The sequence below is a fragment of the Martes martes genome (genome assembly GCF_963455335.1).
Source record: "Martes martes genome assembly, chromosome: 1".
NCBI classification, from domain to species: domain Eukaryota; kingdom Metazoa; phylum Chordata; class Mammalia; order Carnivora; family Mustelidae; genus Martes; species Martes martes.
In genome coordinates, this window is record NC_137888.1 from 171,759,578 (window position 1) to 171,784,276 (window position 24,699).

Sequence of the window (24,699 nt, forward strand, 5' to 3'; positions counted from 1 at the left end):
TTGATTGATGTGTCTGCTTTTGTGCCAGTACTATACTGTCTTGATGATTATACCTTTGTAATAGAGCTTGAAGTCTGGAATTGTGATGCCACCGGGTTTGGTTTTCTTTTTCAACGTTCCTCTAGCTATTCAGGGTCTTTTCTGGTTCCATATATATTTTAGGATTATTTGTTCCATTTCTTTGAAAAAAATTGATGTTATTTTGATAGGGATTGCATTAAATGTGTAGATTGCTTTAGGTGGCTTAGAAATTTTCACAATATTTGTTCTTCCCGTCCATGAGCATGGAATGTTTTTCCATTTCTTTGTGTCTTCCTCCATTTCTTTCAGGAGTACTTTACAGTTTTCTGAGTACAGATTCTTTGCTGCTTTGGTTAGGTTTACTCCTAGGTATCTTATGGTTCGGAGTGCAGTTGTAAATGGGATCGACTCCTTAATTTCTCTTTCTTCTGTCTTGCTGTTGGTGTATAGAAATGCAACTGATTTCTGTGCATTAATTTTATATCCTGACACTTTACTGAATTCCTGTATAAGTTCTAGCAGTTTTGGAGTGGAGTCTTTTGGGTTTTCCACATAAAGTATCGCATCATCTGCAAAGAGTGAGAGGTTGACTTCTTTGCTGTTTTGGATGCCTTTTATTTCTTTTTGTTGTCTAATTGCTGAGGCTGGGACTTCTAGTACTACATTGAATAGCAGTGGTGATAGTGGACATCCCTACCACATTTCTGACCTTAGGGGAAAAGCTCTCAGATTTTCCCCATCGAGAATGATATTCACAGTGGGTTTTTCATAGATGGCTTTGATGATATTGAGGTATGTACCCTCTATCCCTACCCTGTGAAGAATTTTGATCAAGAAAGGATGCTGTACTTTGTCAAATGCTTTTTCATCATCTATTGAGAGTATCATATGGTTCTTATTCTTTCTTTTATTAATGTGTTGTATCACATTGATTGATTTGCAGATGTTGAACCAACCTTGTGGCCCAGGAATAAATCCTACTTGGTTATGGTGAATAAGGCTTTTAATGTACTGTTGGATCCTATTGGCTAGTATTTTGGTGAGAATTTTTGCATCCCTGTTCATCAAGGATATGGGTCTGTAATTCTCCTTTTTGATGGGGTCTTTGTCTGGTTTGGGGATCAAGGTAATTCTGGCCTCATAAAATGAGTTTAGAAGTTTCCTTCCATTTCTGTTTTTTTGAAACAGTTTCAGGAGAAGAGGTATTAATTCTTCTTTAAATGTTTGGTAGAATTCCCCTGGGAAGCCCTGTGGCCCTGGGCTCTTGTTTGTTGGGAGATTTTTGATGCCTGCTTCAGTCTTCTTACTGGTTATGGGTCTGTTCAGGTTTTCTATTTCTTCCTGGTTCAGTTTTGGTAGTTTATATGTCTCTAGGAACGCATCCATTTCTTCCAGATTGTCAAATTTGCTGGTGTATAGTTGCTCATAATATGTTCTTATAAGTATGTATTTCTTTGGTGTTGGTTGTGATCTCTCCTCTTTCATTCATGATTTTATTAATTTGGCTCCTTTCTCTTTTCTTCTTGTTAAGTCTGGCCAGGGATTTATCAGTCTTATTAATTCTTTCAGAGAACCAGCTCCTAGTTGCATTGATTTGTTTTACTGTTCTTTTGGTTTCTATTTCATTGATTTTTGCTCCGATCTTTATTATTTCTCTTCTGCTGCTGGGTTTAGGCTATCTTTGCTGTTCTTTCTCCAGCTCCTTTAGGTGTAGGGTTAGGTTGTGTACTTGAGATCTTTCGTATTTCTTGAGAAAGGCTTGTATCGCTGTATACTTCCCTCTCAGGACCGCCTTTGCTGTGTTGCAAAGATTTTGAACAGATGTGTTTTCATTTTCATTTGTTTCCATGAATTTTTTAAATTACTTCTTTAATTTCCTGGTTGACCCATTCATTCTTTAGTAGGCTGCTCTTTAGCCTCCATATATTTGAGTTCTTTCCAACTTTCCTCTTGTGGTTGAGTTCTAGTTTCAAAGCATTGTGGTCTGAAAATATGCAGGGGATAATCCCAATCTTTTGGTACCAATTAAGACCTGATTTGTGACCCAGGATGTGATCTATTTTGGAGAATGTTCCATGTGCACTGGAGAAGAATGTATATTCTGTTGCTTTGGGATGAAATGTTCTGAATATATCTGTGATGTCCATGTGGTCCAGTGTGTCATTTAAAGCCTTTATTTCCTTGTTGATCTTTTGCTTAGATGATCTGTCCATTTCGGCGAGGGATTGTTAAAGTCCCCTACTATTATTGCATTATTGTCAATGTGTTTCTTTGATTTTGTTATTAATTGGTTTATATAATTGGCTTCTCCCATGTTAGGGACATGGATATTTAAAATTGTTAGGTCTTCTTGTTGGACAGACTCTTTAAGTGTGATATAGTGTCCTTCCTCATCTCTTACTATAGTCTTTGGCTTAAAATCTAATTTATCTGATAAAAGGATTGTCACTCCAGCTTTCTTTCTTTCTTTTTTTTTTTAAAGATTTTATTTATTTATTTGACAGAGATAGAGAGATCACAAGTAGGGATAGAAACAGGCAGAGCGGGGGGGGGGGGCAGGCCCCCTGCCAAGCAGGGAGCCGGACAGGAGCCTTAATCCCAGCACCCTGAGATCATGACCTGAGCCGAAGACAGAGGTTTAACCCACTGAGGCACCCAGGTGCCCCCCAGCTTTCTTTTGATGTCCATTAGCATGGTAAATTGTTTTCTACCCCCTCACTTTAAATCTGGACATGTCTTTGGGACTAAAATGAGTTCTTTTAGACAGCATATTGATGGGTCTTGTTTTTTTATCCATAGTGATACCCTGTGTCTTTTGATTGGGGCATTTAGCCCATTTTCGTTCAGGATAACTGTTGAAAGATATGAATTTAGTGCCATTGTATTGCCTGTAAGGTGTCTGTTATTGTATATTGTCTCTGTTCCTTTCCAGTCTGTTACTTTTAGGCTCTCTTTGCTTAGAGGACCCCTTTCAATATTTCCTGTAAGGCTGGTTTGGTGTTTGCAAATTGTTTTAGTTTTTGTTTGTCCTGGGAGCTTTTTATCTTTGCTATTTTCAGTGACAGCCTAGCTGGATATGGTATCCTTGACTACATATTTTTCTCATTTAGTGCTCTGAATATATCATGCCAGTCCTCTCTGGCCTGCCAGGTGTCTGTGGAGAGGTCTACTGCCAGTCTAATATTTCTCCCATCGTATTTTATAGACCTCTTGTCTCAAACTGCTTTCAGGATTTTCTCTTTGACACTGAGATTTGTAAGTTTGACTATCAGGTAATGGGGTTTGGACCTATTTTTATTGATTTTGAGGGGGATTCTCTGTGCCTCCTGGATTTTGATGCTTGTTCCCTTCTCCAAATTAGGGAAATTCTCTCCGATATACCTTCTGCCCCTCTCTCTCTTTCTTCCTCTTCTGGGATCCCAATTATTCTAATATTGTCTCATCTTGTGGTATCATTTATCTCTTGAATTCTCCCCTCATGGTCCAGTAGTTGTTTATCTCTCACTTTCTCAGCTTCTTTATTCTCTGTCATTTGGTCTTCTATATCACTAATTCTCTCTTCTGCCTCATTTATTCTAGCAGTTAAGAGCCTCCATTTTTTATTGCACCTCATTAGCTTTTTTGATTTCAGATTTCTTAAATTTTTTTCTTTTATTTCTCCAGAAAGGGGTTTTGTTTCTCCAGATAGGGATTCTCTAGTATCTTCCATGCTTTTTTTGAGCCCAGCTGGCACCTTGATAATCATCATTCTGATCTCTAGTTCTGACATATTACTAGTGTCTGGAATTGATTAGGTCCCTAGCTGTCGGTACTGCTTCTTGTTCTCTTTTTTTTTTTTTTTGAGGTGAGTTTTTCTGCCTTGTCATTTTATCCAGAAAAGAATAGATGAATGTGAGAACAAAATACTTAAAGGGTAGCAACAACACCAGAAAAATATATACTAACCAAATCAGAAGAGACCCAAAACTGGGGGGAGAAGAAAGGAGGAAAAAGAAAAAGAAAAAGAAAAAAAAAAAGAATATACACACACACACACACACACACACACACACACACACACACATATATATATATATATATATATATGTACATATATATACATATAACTGGTGAATAACACAGAGCCACACACTTGATTTGGGGTGCATTTTAGTCTGTTAGAAGAAACTGCCTCCCAAAATTTTAAGAAAAGTAATACTTACATATATACAAAAATAAGGGTAAATACAATGAAGGGATTGAATTTGATTGTAAAGATGAAAATTAAAAAAGATTATAAAAAAGGAATTGATAATATAAGAATTTGGTTGAAAAATGAAAAAAAAATGAGGAAAGAATGTGATCGGGCTGGAGAATAGAACAAAGTCATGTGCTAGATTTAGGGTATGTTTTGATCTGTTAGAAGAAATTGTATCCTAAAATTTAAAAAAAAATACCCTATATGTTTACAAAAAATATGGTCAAATACAATGAAGGGATAGAATATGACTATAACAATGAACATTTTAAAAGATTTTTTAAAAAGGTATTGATAAGATAAAATAGTTAAAAAACATTAAAATAGGAAGGAGAAAAGTTAAAAAATAGAATTAGAAAAAAATAAAAAAATTTAACTTTGAAAGACTAAGGAATCATGGGAAAAAAGCCATGAATTCTGTGTGCTGTATTCCCATAGCTCTGACGTTTTGGAGTTCTCTTTGATTGGTGAACTTGGTCTTGGCTGGTTGTTCTTGCTGATCTTCTGGGGGAGGGGCCTGTTGCAGTGAGTATCAAATGTCTTTTCCCATGGTGGAATTGCACTGCCCTTGTCAGGCGCCAGGCTAAGTAATGTGCTCGGGTTTGCTCTCGGTAGTTTTTGTTCCCTGAACACTTTCCATAGAGCTCTGGAGGATGGGAATGAAATCCCATCTCCGGCCCAGAGGAGCTGAGAGCTCGGGGCCCCATGCCTCAGTGCGCCCTCAGAGAAAAGCGGTCAGTCCTTACCATCTTCCCGGTCTCCAGCCACACTCTGTTCTCAATCGGCCTGTGACCGAGCGTTTCTATTTCTGGCGCACGGTCCCATTCGGAGTCTCCAAACCCTGCAGATTCCTGAAGCGCACTCGTGCGCCATTCCTTCCAGAGGAGAAAGGAGGGGTCTCCCCAGATCTGCCACCTGTGGGGTCCCTACTCGAAGAGCAGTGGTCCAACTGTGCCATGGATCACAGTTTAAGGCAACCCCGAGCTGAAAGCCCACTCCTCAGCTCTGTCTCTGTAGCCAGCTTCCTTGCTCCAATACCTGGCAGCTCTGCCACACTCAGACACCCCTGGCCTTTCTGTGACCGTGCTGGTCCTGAGACCACACTGTCCCCATGAGGGCTTTACTCCCCTCTTATCCTCTGGAGTGATGTCCCTCAGTGGAGCAGACTTCTAAAAGTTCTGATTTTGTGCTCCGCTGTTCTACCACTTGCCAGGAGCCAGCCCCTCCCCCCATGGTCTATCTTTCCCGTCCCTTTGGATTCCCTTCTCTGCGTGTCCTACCTTCCAGAACTTGGTCACTTGTCTGTTCCTAGAATTGCTGCTCTTCTTCCCTTTGGTCTCCTATTAAGTTTGTAGGTGTTCAGAATGGTTTGATAACTATCTAGCCGAACTCCTGGGACCTTATTATATTTAAGTCTTCTACTCCTCTGCCATGTTGCTCCTCTTCTCTCACCTTATTTCTGGGACATGATTTTTTCCTTGGAAGTTTTTGAAAACCTTTCCAGTAATACAGAAGGGAAGGTGATATTTTACACAGTGAGTCTGTGAAATGGAACAGTTGCTTCTATGTATAAGGTTAAAACCCCCAAACCCAGGGTGGTTTGAGCCAGTGAAGCCACTAAAAGCATCTGTGGTATCAATCTCAGTATGTGTGTTCAAGTGGTAGGTGTTGCTGTGGTACATGTGGATTTGTGGTAGGTGTGGATTTATTCCCGAGTGAAATAAGCACATAGTCTATGGTAAGAGAAGCATATCTGAGAAGGGACATGTTTTACCTGCATATCCAAGATTGAATGAGTGTCTTCATATTTTAAATATATAAACTCCAGAGTCATCATTCTCCTGGGGTTTTGGTCATTCCATCCAGTGAACTTGTGAAATATGGAGAGGTTTGTGTTCTTCAAACTGAATAGTGAAATGATTTATTTTAAAAAAATCTGATACTGTGTCAGCTCACAAGGGGCACATGGCAGAGCAGTTGAGTGTAAGCCTGGAGCCAGATGACCTGGGTCGAACCCTGGCTTACTAGATATGTGACCTTGGACCAGCTGTTTAACCTTTCTGCTCCTTACATCTCCATGTATCAAATGAGGCTAATGATTAGGTATCTAAACATTGTGGTCTGTGGCTGTGCCTAGAGCATTTGTTAATAGCTTTCCTACTTTTTTCCCCAAGGTATCTTTCCTTGGACTATAAATTATATGGCTGCCCTACCAATAATCAAACCTATAGCAGAAGATCATTTTAAAGATTACAAACATTAGAAACAATACCTGCTTATAATATGTGCTCAGTTAAGTCCTAGTTGCTATTATTAGCTGCTATACCTAGAATCAGTGTTTTAAATACCTGGTTTTATGTATTACCCCAGAAGTAAGAATTGTTACTCTAGACCTTGGGCTATGAAGTGACATTTTTTATTGGAAAATGGAGACATCACCACCATGTGCGCAAATTTAATAGAGTTTTGAAAATTCTCTTCGATTTTAACCTAGCGTGGGTGAAACGAATAGCATGGAAGAAATGGCTGTTTTCATTCATTTCACTAACAGGCTAATCACCACCCAAGGCATGCTGGTTTGACAGACAAAATGCTGTGGAGGTTGTTAATTTGGTTTTTGTGTTTAATGTGCTGTTCTTTCCAATCTGATGCCTAGTTTTCTTTCTTTGACCTTTCTTTGGACATCATGACTTTCCTCTCCTCATGCAATGTCTAAATAAAGCTAATTGCAGTCCCGTCTTCATAGGTCCTTGTGCTAAGGGATAAAGAAATTATACCTAACTGAAAAAGCTTTATTTGAAGGAATGGTTTCATCTGCCTACTCTTAAAATCCTTGGACATGTTTGACATTGGGTAAAAAGAGTGAGTTATTGGGATTTGACTTTCCTTCATACATGCGTTTCGGGCAGAGTTGCTGAGCCTGGAGGACAATCAAGCTGGACAGGCACAGAGGTGGGATGGACCTCGACTCCTGGCCCCGTCACTTGCTGGTTGTGGGACCTTGGGCGCTCCATGTATTTCATCTGAGTTTCCGTATTTCTCAGGTTTAAAATGGGTTTACAACACTTGCTGCTTCCCAAGCTTCCTGTAGGGCTCAGATGAGATGGTGAGTTAACATGCTCTGAGCAAATGTTGGCTGGGAGTTCCTTTCTCTAAACATTGGTGGAGGTGATTGAGACTCCTTTTAGAAGATCCGTGAGTGGAGGCATCAGGAAAAAAAGGAAGATAAACATGTTGCTCATGTTTGTGTGTTTCTGAGCTGCCTGTTGAGGCAGGTGCTTGGTTTTTATCAGGGTGTTGCTTCAGCATGTAGGAGGTCCTTCAGATTGGTGGCTGGCTGATTTGTCTTTCTTCCTAAACTTCAGGCTGCTGGAACCCTATCTGTGGGAGCCTGTGTGATCTGACAGCTTGAAGGCTCAACTAGAAGTCAAGTGTGCAAGAGAGCCTAGCTTTAAGCCAACCAGGGAAAGGAGGACTTAGCTCTCAAAGGAATGTGCCCACTTCTCAGGCTTATAGAGTGGAGACTAAAATTTGTCCTTTTTTTTTTTTTTAAGATTTTATTTATTTATTTGATAGAGTGGGGGTGGGGGAAGCAAGAGAGCCCGATGTTGATCCCAGGACCCTGAGATCATGACCTAAGCTAAAGCCAGAGGCTTAACCCACTGAGCCATCCAGGTGCCCCTAAAATCTGTCCTTTTAAACTCCACATTTGCCTGTGCTTAAACTTCTAAGGAAGTCTTGGACTCCTAGCAATCTGGGGCTCTGTAAGGCGTAGTATTTTTCTTCTTTTAGTTTATCCTGGTTTATGATTTTCTCTCCTTTAACTTAAAAGTTGTTTTTTTTTTTAAAGATTTTATTTATTTATTTGACATATAAAGATCACAAGTAGGCAGAGAGAGAGGAGGAAGCAGGTTCCCTGCTGAGCAGAGAGCCCGATGCGGGGCTCGATTCCAGGACCCTGGGATCATGACCTGAGCCGAAGGCAGAGGCTTTAACCCACTGAGCCACCCAGGCGCCCCTAAAAGTTGTTTTTATTGAGGTGCCTGGGTGGCTCAGTGAGTTAAAACCTCTACCTTCGGCTCAGGTCATGATCTCAGGGTCCTGGGATTGAGCCCCGCATCAGGCTCTCTGCTCACTAGGGAGCCTGCTTCCTCCCTCTCTCTCTGCCTGCCTCTCTGCCTACTTGTGATCTCTGTCTGTCGAATAAATAAATAGAATCTTAAAAAAAAAGTTGTTTTTATCATAGAAAATTTCAAATATGCAAAAGTTAAGAGACTAGTATATGATACCCCCATGTCCTTAGTACCTAGTTTTAATAATTTTCAGTTCATGTCTAATATTGTTTCACCTGTATTTCCACCCACTAATCCTTGCTCCCCTCCTCCTCTGGATTATTTGAAGAAATCCTACACTTTATATTAGGAATATAATTTGGTTTGTTTTTATTTTTAAAGAACAGTTTTACTGTAGTCCAATTGGCATAAATTGCACAAAACTAAAATGTACCAGTTGATAAGTTTATACATCCGTGTGTATGTGTGTACACACACAGATCAAAAAGTATGGGGGCGCCTGGGTGGCTCAGTGGGTTAAAGCCTCTGCCTTCGGCTCAGGTCATGATCCCAGGGTCCTGGGATCGAGCCCCACGTTGGGCTCTCTGCTCAGCGGGGAGCCTGCTTCCTCCTCTCTCTGTCTCTGCCGGCCTCTCTGCCTACTTGTGATCTCTGTCTTTCAAATAAACAAATAAATAAAAAAGTATGTGCCACACATATATCCATGATATCACCAGTCTAGGCAATGAACATATCCATCACCCAAAAGTTTCCTTGTGTGCCTTGGTAATCCCTTCATTGTGCCCCTCTCTGCCTCCCCTGCCCAAGCAATTATCTGCTTTCTGTCGCTGCATATTAGTTTGTATTTTTTAGAGTTTTAGGTGAATGGGATAATAAAGTACATACTCTTTTTGGGGGGAGGGGTCCAGTTTCTTTCACTATGGCACAGTCTTTTATCAATTCTACCAATATTATTTTTAAAAGATTTTATTTATTAATTTGACAGAGATGCAGAGAGAGCACAAGTAGACAGAGCAGCAAACAGAGGGAGAGGGAGAAGCAGGCTCTCTGCTGAGCTGGGAGCCCAATAAGGGTCTCGATCCCAGGATGGGATCATGACCTGAGCTGAAGACAGCCAGTAAACCAACTGAACCGTCCAAGTGCCCTATTCTACCAATATTATTTTGCTCTAATTAGATACCATGTAGGAAACTGCAAGACCCATTAGGAGGCCATTGTAGTGGTCCAGGTGAGAAATGGTGGTTGGGACCAGGCTGGTTACCATGGAGATGATAGCTGCCATCAGTTAGAGACCTGCTTTGGAGATAGAGCTAATCAAATCAGCTGGGGGTGGGGTTTAGGGAGAGCTAGGAATCCAGATTTACTGCTGAGGAGTCTAGCATGAGCACAGGGGGAGAGTGTGGTGAAATGGAGGAGACTCACTGAGGAGTAGGTATGTATGACCTTTTCTGATTCATTCCTTCACTGGATGTCCATTGCTTTTTCAAAGCTGTCATTAGTATCATTGGTTGGTTTGAAGCAGGATTTAATCTGCAGACAAAAACACAGTATTTAAAGCACTTTAAGATATTTAGTGTTACTGGGTCTTCTCAGGAATGATATTAAGTACAGGCTAGCTGCTGTTGTCAAATTGAAAATAATGAATTTCAGTTTTCTACTCAGGTATTTATAGTATCATTTGGACCAGGCAGGGGGAGAGAAAGTAGTGCAGAGGCAAATCACGTTTTCAAAAGCTAATTTTAAATACTTTTTGAGGTGAGGTTCACTCCACTCTTTCTGTGGCTCCCAAAATGTTTTTGTGTTGGTTTTACCATTTGAAAGTGTTCACATCCTGCTAAGTGTAATGCTGTGGTGACTTCTGCACACAATGACTAGCTATGCAAATTTCATTGTAAAATAGGATAGTCTGTTTTCCTTCTACATGGTTATTAACATGTCAGCTATTTTATTAGAAGTTGGACTCCCTTTGGGGGTTTGACCTTTGAAAAATTGGGTCAAGTGATCTCCTTGATTTTGGAATTTCTTTAGAAATTACATTCCCCCTGGATTATTAACTTTATGGGTACTTTTGGGAAACCTGAGTTAGTCATGAACTAATACTGTATATAGTTACAACAACAACTGCACATTTATCATTTATTACTTGCTAAGTACTTTTTGTGCATTATCTTATTTAATCCCCACATCAATTCAATGAAATAGATACCGTCATCATCTCTATCATCTCCATTTTGCTGGGGAAGAACGTGGGATGTAGAAGGGTTGCCTTACCAGACCTAAACTAGTTTCACAGTCAAGGTCAGAACTGTGACTTGGACCCAGGCAGGTTGTCTGACTGCAGATCTAATGCTCTTCATTAATAGATAATACTTGAGGTGGATCTTACAAGATAACTAGAAGTTTAATGGCATATTCTGCAAAAAGAATCTAGTGTCATTTCAGGGAACATGAGAACCTTATTGTTCTGAGGGGTGGTGATGAGAAGTAATGTTGATAGTGCTGGTAAGACCAGAAGAAGAGAGAGCCTTAAAAAATACCTGTTTGGGGGATGCCTGGGTGGCTCAGTTGGTTAAGCAGCTGCCTTCGGCTCAGGTCATGATCCTAGCGTCCTGGGATCGAGTCCCACATCGGGCTCCTTGCTCTGCCTCCATCTCTCAGTGCTTGCTCTCTCTCTCTCTCTCTCTCTGTCAAATAAATAAATAGAATCTTAAAAAAAAAAAAAAACCTGTTTGGGTTATCCAGACCAGTTTTTTCATTGATAATTTTATGAGGCCTTTAAAGAGTCTTCTCGAAATCTCAACTTGATCAAGAGATCCCATTTCTGTTTTCTCAGTTCCAAAGGGCTCAGACAGGGAGCTTCTGAACTAGATGATCTCAAAAGCATTTTCTGATTTTGAACAACATAGATTTTGCCAGCCAAGAGTAAATCCACTGCTCCCAACTTTTCTGCTCAGCTCTGATTCCCTTCAGTGTTAAAAAGAATAGGCTTGTTAGTTTTAAACTGAATAGGTCTTTCCAAATGTGCCCACACTCTGACAATAGTTGAAAGGCTAACAGTCACCTAGCATCTGAATACCATTGGAGCGGTTCCTAACTCATTTGGTTCCTAAAAGGATGCTGATTGTAAAAAGGAAAGTCTATGATAAGGTGGGTAAGCCTTTTCAGAGGCTAACTCTTATGTCCTGCTTTAAAAAAATGTATTGTGCTATTTAGTATTAAAAATTGATTATAATGAGGAGACGGTGGATGCAAAATAAAAGGTACTTTTAGGCTTTAATAATCAGTGTTATCTCTGTCAGTGAAATGGAACCAATACCTGCCAGAGCATCTTACTTTTTATTGTACTAAATGTTCCTTTTTTTTTCTCATTAAAAAAATGAATAATTTGTGAATGTGGATTTCAGAAGTTACACAGCTTCTATCCTTGTGTCCCAAATGCTTTTTTCCTCCTCAGGCAACATTAATAGTTCTTTAATGACTCTCTTTATAAAGGGAGTCTATGTGTATGTTAGCATATAGGAATATATGGGGTTTTTTTAAGGATTTTGTTATGGAAATGGTAATAAGTAGAACAGAGAGAATGTACCCATAACTCAGCTTCAGCATCTGTTAACACTTGCCAGTCATGGTTCAATCAAATGTAGAGCAACTAGCATGTGTGCATGTGTGAGCAAATAATCTAAATGTCTACTTTTCACCTCAAAAGGATTAAACATGCAAATGAAATAAAGTGTGACCCATACAAGGAAAAAGATTAGTTAAACAGAAACTGACTCTGAGTAGGTCCACGTGTTGGATTTAACAAAGACTTTAAAACAGCTATTATATTTAAAGAAATAAAGGATATATTCAAAGAAATAGTAGGAAATATGATGTGTGTCAACAGAGAATCCTAATAAACAAATGGAAATGATAAAAAAAGAATCAAGTGAAACTTCTAGAAGTGAAAGATATAATAAGTGAAATAAGATTCCCCCAGATAGGGGCGCCTGGGTGGCTCAGTGGCTTAAACCTCTGCCTTCGGCTCAGGTCATGATCTCAGGGTCCTGGGATTGAGCCCCACATTGGGCTCTCTGCTCAGCGGGGAGCCTGCTTCCCCCCCCCCCACTCTCTCTGCCTGCCTCTCTGCCTACTTGTGATCTCTCTCCTCTGTCAAATAAATAAATAAAATAAATCTTAAAAAAAAAAAAGATTCCCCCAGATAACTCAATAGATTAGAAATAGAAGAAGGAATCAGTGAACTTGAAGGCAAATCAATAAGACCTGAGCTGAGATCAAGAAAGAGTCAGACACTTAACCGATTGAGTCACCCAGGCACCCCAAGGGAAAAACATTTTTGAAGAAATTATTTAAATACCAGATTTGATGAAAGTTATCTATAGACATCTAAAAAGTTCAAATAACTTCAAATAGGGTAAACAGAAAGAAGAACACACCAAGACAATTCGTAGTCACGCTGTTGAGAAACAGAGAAAAACATCTTATCACACATGGGCAACAATAATGTGATTATGGTTGATTTCTCATCAGAAACAATGGAAGCCAGAAGATGTTAGACTGATATATCCAAAGTGCTGAAAAAACTGTGTCCTCAACCAAGCCTGCAAAGGCGAAGTGGGGAGCCTAGATTTGCACCCTCATGAAGCTGTGTTTGAGGTGCCATAATACCCCTGCCAGAGTGGTAGCAGAGAAGGTAAAGTAGGGAGCAAGGCCTTTCATCACTGCTAAGCAGTTATGACAGCAGGGGTGTAAGCGGAGTCCGTGTGGGGAGCCAGAGCTCTCACCTCCATGCAACAGCAAGTAACAAGAGTCCCTCCTGAGGTGTCTGGGGAAGCCAAGTGGGGAACCTGGATTACTGCTTTCAACTGGTAAGAAGATAGCTCCCTCTCTAACCCCTGCCATCGAGGTCACAGAAAGCCAGCTAAAACAGGGTTAAATGAGATCCAGAATCTTGTAACATAATAAAAATGTATTCAGGCTTCAGTTGGATAATCACTTATCATACCAAGAACCAGGAAGTTAGCAAACAAAATGAAAGGAACAATGGATGCTAACTCTGAGATGACAGAGGTATTAGAATTATTCACCCAAGATTTTAATGCAGCTATGATAAAGATTCTCCAGCCAGCAATTATGAATATGTTTGAAACAAATGAAAAAAAAAAAGGAAAGTTTCAGAAAAGAAATGAGATATAAATGAGAACCAAATGAAAAATAGAATAACTAAAATAAATGCTTTGGGAATGGGCTCAAAAGTAGAATGGAAAGGCCTGAATAACAACAACAAATCAGTGAACTGGAAACTAGAACAAAAGAAATGATCCCATGTAAACAACAGAGGAAAAAATAGAAAATAAATGAATGAATGAATAGAGCCTCAGGGACCCATCTGACCATAACATTTGTGTTCTGGGAGCCCTGGAGGAGGAGAGAAGGGGGGTGTCTAAGGGGATACTCAAAGGAGTAATGGCTGACCAGTCCCAGATTTGGAGAAAGACTTAAACCTATAACTTCAAGAGGTTAAGTGAACCCCAGACAGCACTGTCCCATTGAAATCCATACCAAGACATCATAATTAAACTTCTGAAAATAAAAGACAGACAAATCTTAAAAGAAGGCAGAGAAAAGAACACCTTGGCTATAGAGAAAAAACAAGTATGAATGACAATGGACACTAATAAAGGCCAGAAGAAATGACATGATATCTTTAAATGTTATCTCTCAATTTTTTAAAAATTTTGTTTGATGGTTGAAGCAGAAATTATAACATTGTCTGATGTGTTTCTAAATATATTTAGAGGATGTCTTTCCTCCAATTACATTATAAACCTGGGAGCCTAAAGGGATATAAAAGGAGATAAGTGTTCTGTACCACGCTGGAACTGGTAAAATAACACCAGTAGACTCTGATGTTTTATCATCACAGTTATATATATTATGTTTCTATATTATATACCTATATGTAATATAGATATAGGCGAGAATATATAAACTGTGATCTACATATAAAACTGTGATCTACATATAAAAAACTGTGATCTCTGTATAAAACTGTGGGAATATACGTACATATATATAAGTGTAAACTTCAGACTCTATAGGTAAATAAAAATGGATTTCTTAACAAAAATGTTTGGGTAATCCCCAGGAAGGGAGAAAAAAGCAAACAGAAACAAAATCAAAGAGAATAGAAAACAAGAAAATGATAGACTTAAGTCCCAACTTATCAATGATTTCATTAAAAGCACATGCTCTAAGTATATCAATTAAAAGTCAGATTGGCCATATGAATTAAAAATAAAACCTAACTATAGACAGTCTACAGAATATACTCATTTCAAATATAATGAAATAAGTGGATTGAAAACAAAATGATGGGAAAAGAGATATATGAACATTAATCAAAAGAAAGCAGGCATGGCTGTATTAGTATCACATATTCAAGTAGACCTCAAAGCAAAGCAATTTGCCAGAGTCAGCGAAGGACATTCTGTAATGATAGAATGGTTAATCCAACAAAAAGACATATTAATACTAAATATGCAGGCACCAATGAATACAGCTGAGACATATGAAGCAAAAACTAATTTAACAAAGAATTCAAAGGAGAAATAGACCAATCCACAATTGTAGTTGGAAACTTTTACACCTCTTTATCAACAATTGAAAGTATAATTACATAGACAATCAGTAAGGATCTAAGAGAACTCCGTGATACCACCAATGAACAGGACCTAATCAACAACAGCAGAATATCCCTTTGAGAACTCATGGAACGTATACCAAAGGAGAACATATCTGAGGCCATTAAATAAACCTCAATACATTTTTAAAAGTTATAGTTGTATCCAGTATGCTCTCCAACCACAATGGAATCATACTAGAAATCAAGAATAGAAATAAAATAGGAAAGTCTCTGAACACTTGGAAACTAACAGCACACTGCTAAATAATCCCTGGGTCACAAGGCAAGCCCCGAAGTAAATCAAACAGTGCATCAATAAGAATGAGAAAGAAAACATGGATGAGTGAGTTACCCGTGAGGAGCAGCCCTTGTGGCGCCCTCCTGTGCCCCAGGGCCAGATGCTCATTCCAGGTAACTAACTCCCCACTGGGACACAGTGTATAAGAAAAGCAGAGTAAATGCTTGATTCCATAGTATTGCCTAAGCAAAAATGATAGTGCAATATATTCTGACAGAAGTGCCTTATATTTTCTTCAATGTACCTCATTCTTTTTAACAGCCACGTAGTATTCCACACTGTGGAATGTTATCAAGCAATGTATTTAACAGCAGTGCTTTTTGACTTTTTGCTGACTGAGGAAGAGTCAGATTTTCTCTCCCTTCTGTTGCTTTCCTTGTCATCATGTTGGGTGTGCAAAGGAGAGGAGGGGTAGTATCTCTCTTGACTACACAAAATGTCATTGTTAATGCTCCTATGAAATACAACCTTGCAGCTTTGAACAGGCTGGCCGCCGTCCTTCCTGTAGGCTTATTTTTCATTCAACAAGCCAGTCTTACTGATGAGGGTTCTGTGGTGTCTTGTGTGGGTTTTTCATTGTTGACTACTTTTATGCCTTTCCAGGTGTTTTAAATGAGGGTGTATTTCCCTGCACTAACATTCAGAGCATGGTTCTTTATCTCTTTTCCTGAGAACCTTAGCTGCTTTTGAGATTATTGGGGCAGACATTTAGAAACCTGCATTTTTTTGTTTGATTTTGCTGTTCTTTGCAAGCATTAGAGACGTTAAAATTTTGGTATCTGGGAGGAGAGCAGCTCTGGGTAGTAGTCCCTTGGGAGATAACAGTCACCCGGGTCCTTGTCAGTTTCTTGGTGGAGTCCCTGTGTGTGGTTTTTTACTTAGATTCTTAATGTAGGCAGTAGAAGTGATGGGACACTGCAGCCTCTATTCTTGTGAGGGTAGAGGCAGAAATATGAGGCACTCAGGCAGTAGCATTGGTAGCTTCCTAAGTGGTTTTAATCTGCATTCACAAACTTGATCGTGAGAGACAATTTAAATACTGATGTATCGATCCTTTCTTTAACAAATAGAAAGGAGGACATTTCCCCTTTGTACTGGTGTCCTCGGGCTACTATAACAAATCACCGCACACTTGGTGGTTGAAACAACAGACATTTATTCTCACAATTCTGGAGTCAAGGCTGAAATCAAGGTTCCAACAGGACCGTCCTGCCACTTGCATCTCTAGGGGAGAACCCAACTTCTGGCAGGTCCTGGGAACCCTCGCCTGGTAGCTGTGTTACACCAGTCTCTGCCTCCATCTTCACATGGCCTCCTCTAGGTGTCTCTCTGTGTCCTCTCCTCCTGTGACAAGGGCACTAGTCATTGCATTTAGGGCTCACCATGATATGTATGACCTTACCCTAAATTATGAAAATAACCAATCTGCAAAGTCCCTGTTTCTAAATAAGTTCACATTCTGAGGCCCTAAGTGAGTGTCAGTTTTGGGGAGGACACTATTCAAACTGCTACACCCTCCTAGTAATTTTTCTGTGTTTCGGGTTTGGTTTTTTGGTTTTGTTTTGTTTTTGATTGGTTGGTTTTGCAAAGTGGTAAGCATTTCAAACAGTCATAGCTAATCCTACATTGTGTTGTTTTCTGGCAAAAATAGTTTTATTTACAAGTATCGTCTGAGCAGTCACCTCAGTTGAGGCCAGCATTCATTGCTGTATTTGTGTCGATAAAGGATGACTCTTATTAGTGGTTGTGTCCCTTTGATAGCTGTTGTATTTGTTGACTGCAGGCTCACTTCCTCGGAGACGGTGATGAAAGGAACTGATTTTGTTCTCACTCATTCTTATTGGCAGGTCAGCTCCTTCTTGTCCTTAGATGTAACCTAACAAAAGAATTTAATCTTGCATGATATCAGATACTTCGGTCAGAGTTTAAGCTGTTATTTGGGTCATTGTAACCCAGTGCACCGAGAGCCACCTGAAGGAAGCAGTGTACGGCAAAACCTCCTCAGCGAGAAAGTTCGAGTAGGAGACAGTGGCCATTATGTAGGGTAGCTCCACAGGCAGCAGTGTGTTCCTTTCAGCTCCAGACTTCTCTAGAATAATGGAGAAGATTGGGATGCAATGTCTGTCAGGTTCCAGACACGCCTGGGAAGAAGGCTGCGCTGGCCGTCATTTTTTCCACAGGTAGCTTTTCTCACTTAGAGTTTGCCCGTTTCTGACCGCCGAAAGTTTATTAGGGTAGCATCAAGCATTTAAGGCCGTGGAAATACGGGGGCCCTGCCATGGAATGAAGAATAGCCAGTGGCGTGGCCTGTGACCCTTTCTAAAGACCTGGAAGTGCTTAGAAAACATGAACTTCTGCCCACACAGCTGACATTTGCAGGTCAGTGTGTTCGCCAGGCTCGGAGAAAACATGGCTCTGCCACTTAGTCTGAGCCCTTGACTCTAAGTAGTTGACAAGAAAAAGAAACCTAAGATAGGCGGCATTGTTCGAACTTGTCTCATTTTCAGGAGACAAAAAGCAGACAGCTGCATGATTAATTGACTTTTTGCCTAACAAAGGAAAAGCAAAAAAAAAAAAGTCCTTGTAAGCCCCCAAACTTGCCATATGTGGTTCTGGTTTGTAGGAGGCTATTGGTACTTCTCAGATGTTCTTTGCATGACTCATCTGATGTTGAGGCCCTTATGCTGGCAACTAAAGTTTTAGGATGTTCATTTCCAGTGCACTTTTATCGAAAGCCCTCCCTAGAAAAAAGAGTCTTGAGTCTTGGCTGCCTGTTTCAGGCTTCAGTTTCCGTTACGGTGGTAGCCGCGGTTGCTTCTTGTCCCCTTGTCGGCTTTGCCCAATTTCCTACATTCCTGGTCTCTAAACAGGTAGCATAATGGACTGGAGCCCGGCTGCCTGGGTGTGAATCCTTATTCTGCCACTTGCTTATCTTACCTCAGAACTTGGTATGGAGTGGGGCGCCTGGCTGGCTCAGTGGGTGGAGCATGTGACTCTTGATCTCAGGGCTGTGAGTTCAGGCCCCATGCTGGTTGTAGAGATTAGTTAAAAAAAAATCTTAAAGAAAAAAAAAGGAAGTTATGGAGATTACATGGGTTAATATTCGCATCCACGCTTGGTTCATAGCAGCACTATGTAACTTGTTTTGAAAAGGATAAGCTGTGTTCCGTATCTTGATTGTGGTAGTGGTTACATCCCTATACATTTGTCAAAACTCATCAGATGTGTGCATTTAAAAAGGATTAAAAAGATTAAAGTTCATTGTATGTAAATTATACCTCAATCAACCTGACCCTCATTTTTTTTAAAGATAAAAAGCAAAATCCTTCAGTCAACAAAGGATGTATTAGGTGCTGCACAGTGGGATTACAAAAACATAATTCAGAAGGTGAGCCAGTCCACTTAAACAAGCCAGTTGTTATGCAGCATAAACTCGCTTATCAGCGTGAGAAGGTGATATCAGAGATGCTGCCAAGCAGCTTATTAGTCATCTAGGTGAGAAATGCTATTACTGGGCTTAGAAGGGGGATTGTTGCTGTAGTCTCAAAGATTTCACCAAAGTGGAAACCTGAGGCGGACCGTATAGCTTGGGTAAGATTTGAAGAGGTGGGCATTTGGAAGGATGCACGGGTGCAGATTCAGGGCCCAGGGGCAGAAAAACATGGGGAGAGTTGAGGCAGATATGAAAGAACTAGTTGGACTAAAATGAACTCTCAACCAGTCGATGAGGAACATCTGTGCTTTCTGGACTGATGCATCCTCTTCATCCACAGAAAGGCCCCCCTTCTGGAAAAGACCGGGTGAAGAAAGGTGGATCCTACATGTGCCATAAGGTAAGTCAAGTCATTAAACTGCATTAAACTCCAGTGTAAACATTAGCCCTAAAATACCCCCCCGTTCATTTCTAATACATACCTACCCTCCTCAAAGTAAACAAAACAAAACAAAACAAAAAACCTCTTTTCAGATTTGGATATGGGGCATGGGGAAAAGAAGCAGAGGTTGTGAATGATCTCTTGTTAACCATTTTCCATCTGTTAAATCTTGACCCTTTGAGAGGCCTTTATTGTCCCATGAACCAGGGTGGCTGTATACTCTTTCCAGCATGTCTGTCTGGAAGTACACCCTTCATTTATTTGAGATTTCTGTAAATCTCAAGATTAAGGTGAGAGTTGGAAGAGGAGGGTGGATTATGGTATACTGGGATAGAAACATCACAAATGTTCTAGGTATAATGTATGTGGTTTATGAAATAAGCATCAGTCTCAGAGTGTGTCTGCTCTTTGGGCTGATTTCAGTGTCAGAACTGGTTGTTCTTGGGTAATCAGTGTGAGTTGGTGTTTCATGAGTAAAATTTTTGAGGAGTTTGGAAATTGAGTACCACCTCTCCCTTTTTTCTTTAAATCATGTATTTTTAGTATCTCCAACACTTCAGCTTCTTTCTATCCCTATGCAAAGATGGCATTTTGCAGATGGTTATTACAAGAAATTTTCCATGGTAATTCAGTTAGACCAGGCAGTCAGAGACTTAAAACAACCTATAGGGGCTTCAAATTAAGTGACTAATTTGACAGTGGGTGTGTTATCAAATTTTACCTTAAAACAGTGATTTTCAAACTTTATTGCACATTAGAATCTGGGATCTGTATAAAAGACCAATGCCTAGTCCCCCCTCATCTCATTTTGATTTCTCTGGAGTGTTAGCCTGACATCAGGATATTAAGGGTCTCGGGGATGAAAATATACTGCAAAAATTGGAAACCACTGGTCTAAAGAGAATCTCTGTAGATAATGTGTGTGTCTTCTGTATTTCTTAAAAATTTTAATCCAGGGGTGCCTGGGTGGCTCAGTGGGTTAAAGCCTCTGCCTTCAGCTTAGGTCATGATCCCAGGATCCTAGGATGGAGCCCTGCATCGGGCTCTCTGCTCGGCAGAGAGCCTGCTTCCCCTTCCCTCTCTCTGCCTGCCACTCTGCCTACTTGTGATCTCTGTCTGTCAAATAAATAAATAAAATCTTAAAAAAAAAAAGACTTTATTTATTTATTTGACAGACAGAGATCACAAGTAGGCAGAGTGGCAGGTAGAGAGAGAGAGGGAGAAGCAGACTCCCTGCCGAGCAGAGAGCCCGCTGCAGGGCTCCATCCCAGGACCATGGGATCATGACCTGAGTGGAAGGCAGAGGCTTTAACCCACTGAGCCACCCAAGCGCCCCAATAAATAAAATTAAAAAAAAATTTTTTTAATCCAGTTATTTAAGTGGAAGTTCATATTTGAGTTTACTTTATGCTTTACATCCAAATTTATCTTTATAATTCTAATTTTAATTTGAAATTAAAAGCATTGCCCTGGGTTATCCTGGTACTTTTAAAGTTTTTTGTTTTTTTTAAAAGGTTTTATTTATTTATTTGACAGAGAGCGAGGAAACACAAGCAGGGGGAGTGAGAGAGGGAGAAGCAGGCCTCCTGCTGAGCAGGGAGTCTGTTGTGGGCCTCGATCCCAGGACCCCGGGATCATGACCTGAGCCGAAGGCAGATGCTTAACAACTGAGCCACCCAGGTTCCCCATCCCAGCACTGTTAAATGTTCACATACATATCAGTCTTTCATCTCTGATATTTTTCTTTCATTCAAGCTGTTACTACAAGGGTATCTGAATTCTTTTGCTAGGGAAATAGACTTCCATGAAAAACAGGTAAATTTCTTTTTGCAAAATAATATATCCCAACCTTAATTACCACCAGTTGTGTTTCTGACATATGGCACTTTTAAAAATTGAGAATCCATTTACTCTGTAAGATTTGAGGACCAGAAGAATTTTCCTCAAGAAAATAGAGAAAATGATGCTTATAAAAAACATTTTAAGCATGAACACTAAAAGTATTCTATTGTTTTGCATATGAACATGTTTACTTTAACATTTCATATTTTTTGCTTATTTTAAATCTGTATTTTCATAAGCTTCCCAGTTTATTCTTTTAATATATCTTTTAACCTAATATATGTTATTAATAAATACATTTACATGATCTAATTGGCTTATCTTGTGTTCTGCGACCTTTGTAAACTCAGCTGTACTAGTAATGTTTTTGTAGATTCTTTTGGTTTTTCTACATTGGTGGTTATAGCATCTGTGAATATAGACAATTCTACTTCCTTTAAAATCTTTTAAATTACTTTTTCTTGCTCTATTGCATTGGCTAGAACCTCCAATATAGTATTGAATATGAATGGTAAGAACAGACATTCTTACCTCATTTTTGATCATAAGGGGTTAAACATTTTTTTAAAATTAGGTATATTAGCTTTAGTGTTTTTGGAGATGTTCTTTGTAAGTCCAAGGAAGTTTCCTTCTATTCCTAGCTTTTTGTGAGTTTTATCAGAAATGGATGTAAATTTGCTGGATGCCTTTTCTGTAGCTATTGAGATGTTTATATGGTTTTTCTTTTTCAGTCTGCCAATATGGTAAATTACACTCATAGATTTTCAGTTTTCAAATGTTAAACCATCTTTGCCTTCCTAGACTGTGCATGCTTAGTTACTATGTATTAACCTTTTTATACGTTTTGGATTCAGTTTGTTAAAATATTGAGCATTTTTGCATATACACTCATGATGGATATTGGTCTGTTGTTTTCTTGTCTAGTTTTGGTATCATTGTATTGCTGTGTTTAGATATTGAATTGGGAAATATTCCCTCATCTTGAATTTTCTGGAACAGTTCATGTAGAATTAGCAGTATTTCTTACTTAGATGCTTGGTAGAATTCCCCCAAGGAAACCATTTAGGAGTAGAGTGGTAACCATAAGTTTAATTTAGTTAATAGGCTTATGCAAATATCTCTTTCTTCTTGATTAAGCTCTGGGAGTTTGTGTCTTTTAAGGAATTTGTTCATTTCAACTGAGTTGTTGAATTTATTGGCATAATCTCTGCCTTTTCTTTGGCTGTTTGTACCATATACACTTAATGTGGTTATTGATATTGCTGAGTTTAAATTTGACATCTTGATATTTGTAGTCTTTTTTGTCTCATCTGTTCTTTGTTTCCTTTTCTCTCACTTCTTTAGTTAAGCATCTTTCATCACTCCATTTTCTGTCCTTTGGCTTATTACCTAAAACTCTTTGTTTTAAAATTTTCGGGGTTCATTTAGAGCTTATATTATGCATCTTTAGCTTTTCTTAATGTGCTTGAAAGATAAGTTTTAATTTAGTCATGCTCAGAGTGATGAAGAGAGTATTCCAGAAGAGAGAATAGCAGAGTAATAAAACAGTGGGATCCATAGGATTTTCCAGAAAAAAACATTAGCTCTAGGATCTTCATCAAGCTAGTTGCAGATGATGTAGGTATTTAACATCAGGCTGGTATTTCAGTTTTTTTTAATAAGGAGTCAACTAATGAACTAACTAGAGAGGCAGAATCCTTGAAATGATTCTTATGGCATAGGTAAAAATCAGTAAAAGAAAGGAAATCTATCTAAAGGAAAAAATGTAATTCATTTTGAAAAAAATCACCTTGCTTAGAAGGTGACTTAACTTTTGATCATGGACCAGGGCTAGCTTGCATGACTAACATAAGCTCTGATGGTTATTTGTAACTTGTTTAAAGTCCATCCAAAGTACAGCTTCGATAATGAGAAGAGAGTACAGAAAGAAAAACTGTGGGACAACATGGCGTTTGGTTAAGAGCCCAGACTCTTAAATGGGATCGAAAAAGCTGTAATCGTGGATCCACTGCCTATAGAAGATGACCCTAGGCACACTATTAGCATCATCTCTGTGCCTCAGTTTTTTGTATGTATACAGTGCAGATGCTAATACTTACCTCAGATGATTATTGGGAGTTAATACATGTGAATTTCTTAGAACATTTCGTACAGTAAATACTCAAGAAATACTAGCTGTTGTTCCTGAATACTGTTAGACTAATCCCTGTGGGATCTTTAACCCAACCTATAACATGAAGGAAATACTCACCTTCCTTCCATTTTACACCAAGATTACTATGAAAGGAATTGATCTAGTGTCAGTAGCAAGAGCAATGAGTGTGAAATTGAGAACCCCAGGTTCTGCTGTGTGATTTTATATAATGATTTTTTTCACAATGAGCTACACTTTCCTTAAAACTTCCCTTTATCCCTGGAAGTCTTCTTCTCATAAAAACCATCTCGCTGTCCCACTTGACTTCAGAGCCCCAAGGCTGGTAAGTCATTATCTTAAATGGATTGTTCCTGAGTCCAGGATCACTTTCTTAGTGAAGTTACTGAGATCAGTTTCACATAGTAATTATCCATTTTGATGAAAAAGGGCTAAAATGGGCCCTTCCCACTATCCATGTTCTTAATTAGTAAAATGACCCATATTTTAGCCACTCAAAGACCTAACATCATTAGTAACCATTTTGGGTACTAAAAGTAGAGCTGGAAAAGAAGAAAAAGCAACGAGGACATTTAAAATCAGGCCATTTTCCTTTTTAATTATGTGTTCTATTAGTTGCCCATTATTGGAATTGAAAATGAACTACTTATTAATAAATGTTTGCTGAGTGAAAGAGTTCATTTGAAATGGAATGATGATGTGAATTGACTCTCTTATGGTGGTCCTGACCTCCTACCTTTTAACTCATGATGAGACTTGCTTTTTAGGGTTTAGTTCTACACAGTCGTTTATGCTAATGGAAGGTTTTTGGGTCTGCTGTGATCTCATAAAGGAATAGCTGTTTTTTTTGTCACTGATTTTAAGCTTTTATTATTTTACCAAAAAAAATTCAATGTGTAAAAATCAGAAAATAAATAATAAACATAAAAATGACAATAAAAACCACTCATCCTACTTCCTAAGTAAACTATCCTTAGTATTTTGCTCACATTTATTAGTGCATTCTTGTTTCCTTTCTCCCCCTAGATGGAATTATTTTCTGTGTGCCAAGGTATTCAAATATGACTATGACAAAAATCTCTTATATGTTATGGATCTCTTTCCTACTGTCTTATGTCACAGCTGCCTCACAATCCTTCTGAATACGGTCCTCCAGTCGGGCACCGTTTCTCTGAGTTGTTACAGCCTAAATTTTGTGCCATATGAGCAGCATCTTATTTTAAAATATTTTTTAAATTTAATTTGAGAGATAAGTTGCATATAGAAATATGCCATCCAACAAAGACCTTAGTCCTATGCCTTAGTTACCAGGGGTAGTCCTCATCTTTCCCATTTATGTAGCAAATAACTTCTGTGTGTAGGTAGCCCTTGAACATCGCAGTAGTTGGGGCACCAACTCCCCATGCAATAAGAAATCCACATAAAACTTTGAACTCCCCCCAAACTTTTCTGATAACCTTCTGTATACTGTAAACCCTATCGATAATGTAAACAGCTGATTAACATGTATTTTGTA

The 24,699-nt window shown here is 39.1% G+C and overlaps 1 protein-coding gene across 3 annotated transcripts in view; it reads left to right on the forward strand.

Annotated features, from left to right (window-relative positions):
* SUMF1 (sulfatase modifying factor 1) overlaps positions 1-24,699 on the forward strand; it is a 103,141-nt gene that overhangs the window by 73,075 nt on the left and 5,367 nt on the right. For 2 of the 3 annotated variants that reach the window (XM_080828470.1, XM_080828468.1), the window contains exon 8: positions 19,088-19,147. The exons of the other annotated variant lie outside the window; for it this stretch is intronic. In XM_080828470.1, coding sequence (XP_080684596.1) covers positions 19,088-19,147 — 60 coding nt within the window. The remainder of the gene's footprint in view (positions 1-19,087; positions 19,148-24,699) is intronic. 3 annotated transcript variants of the gene reach the window in all.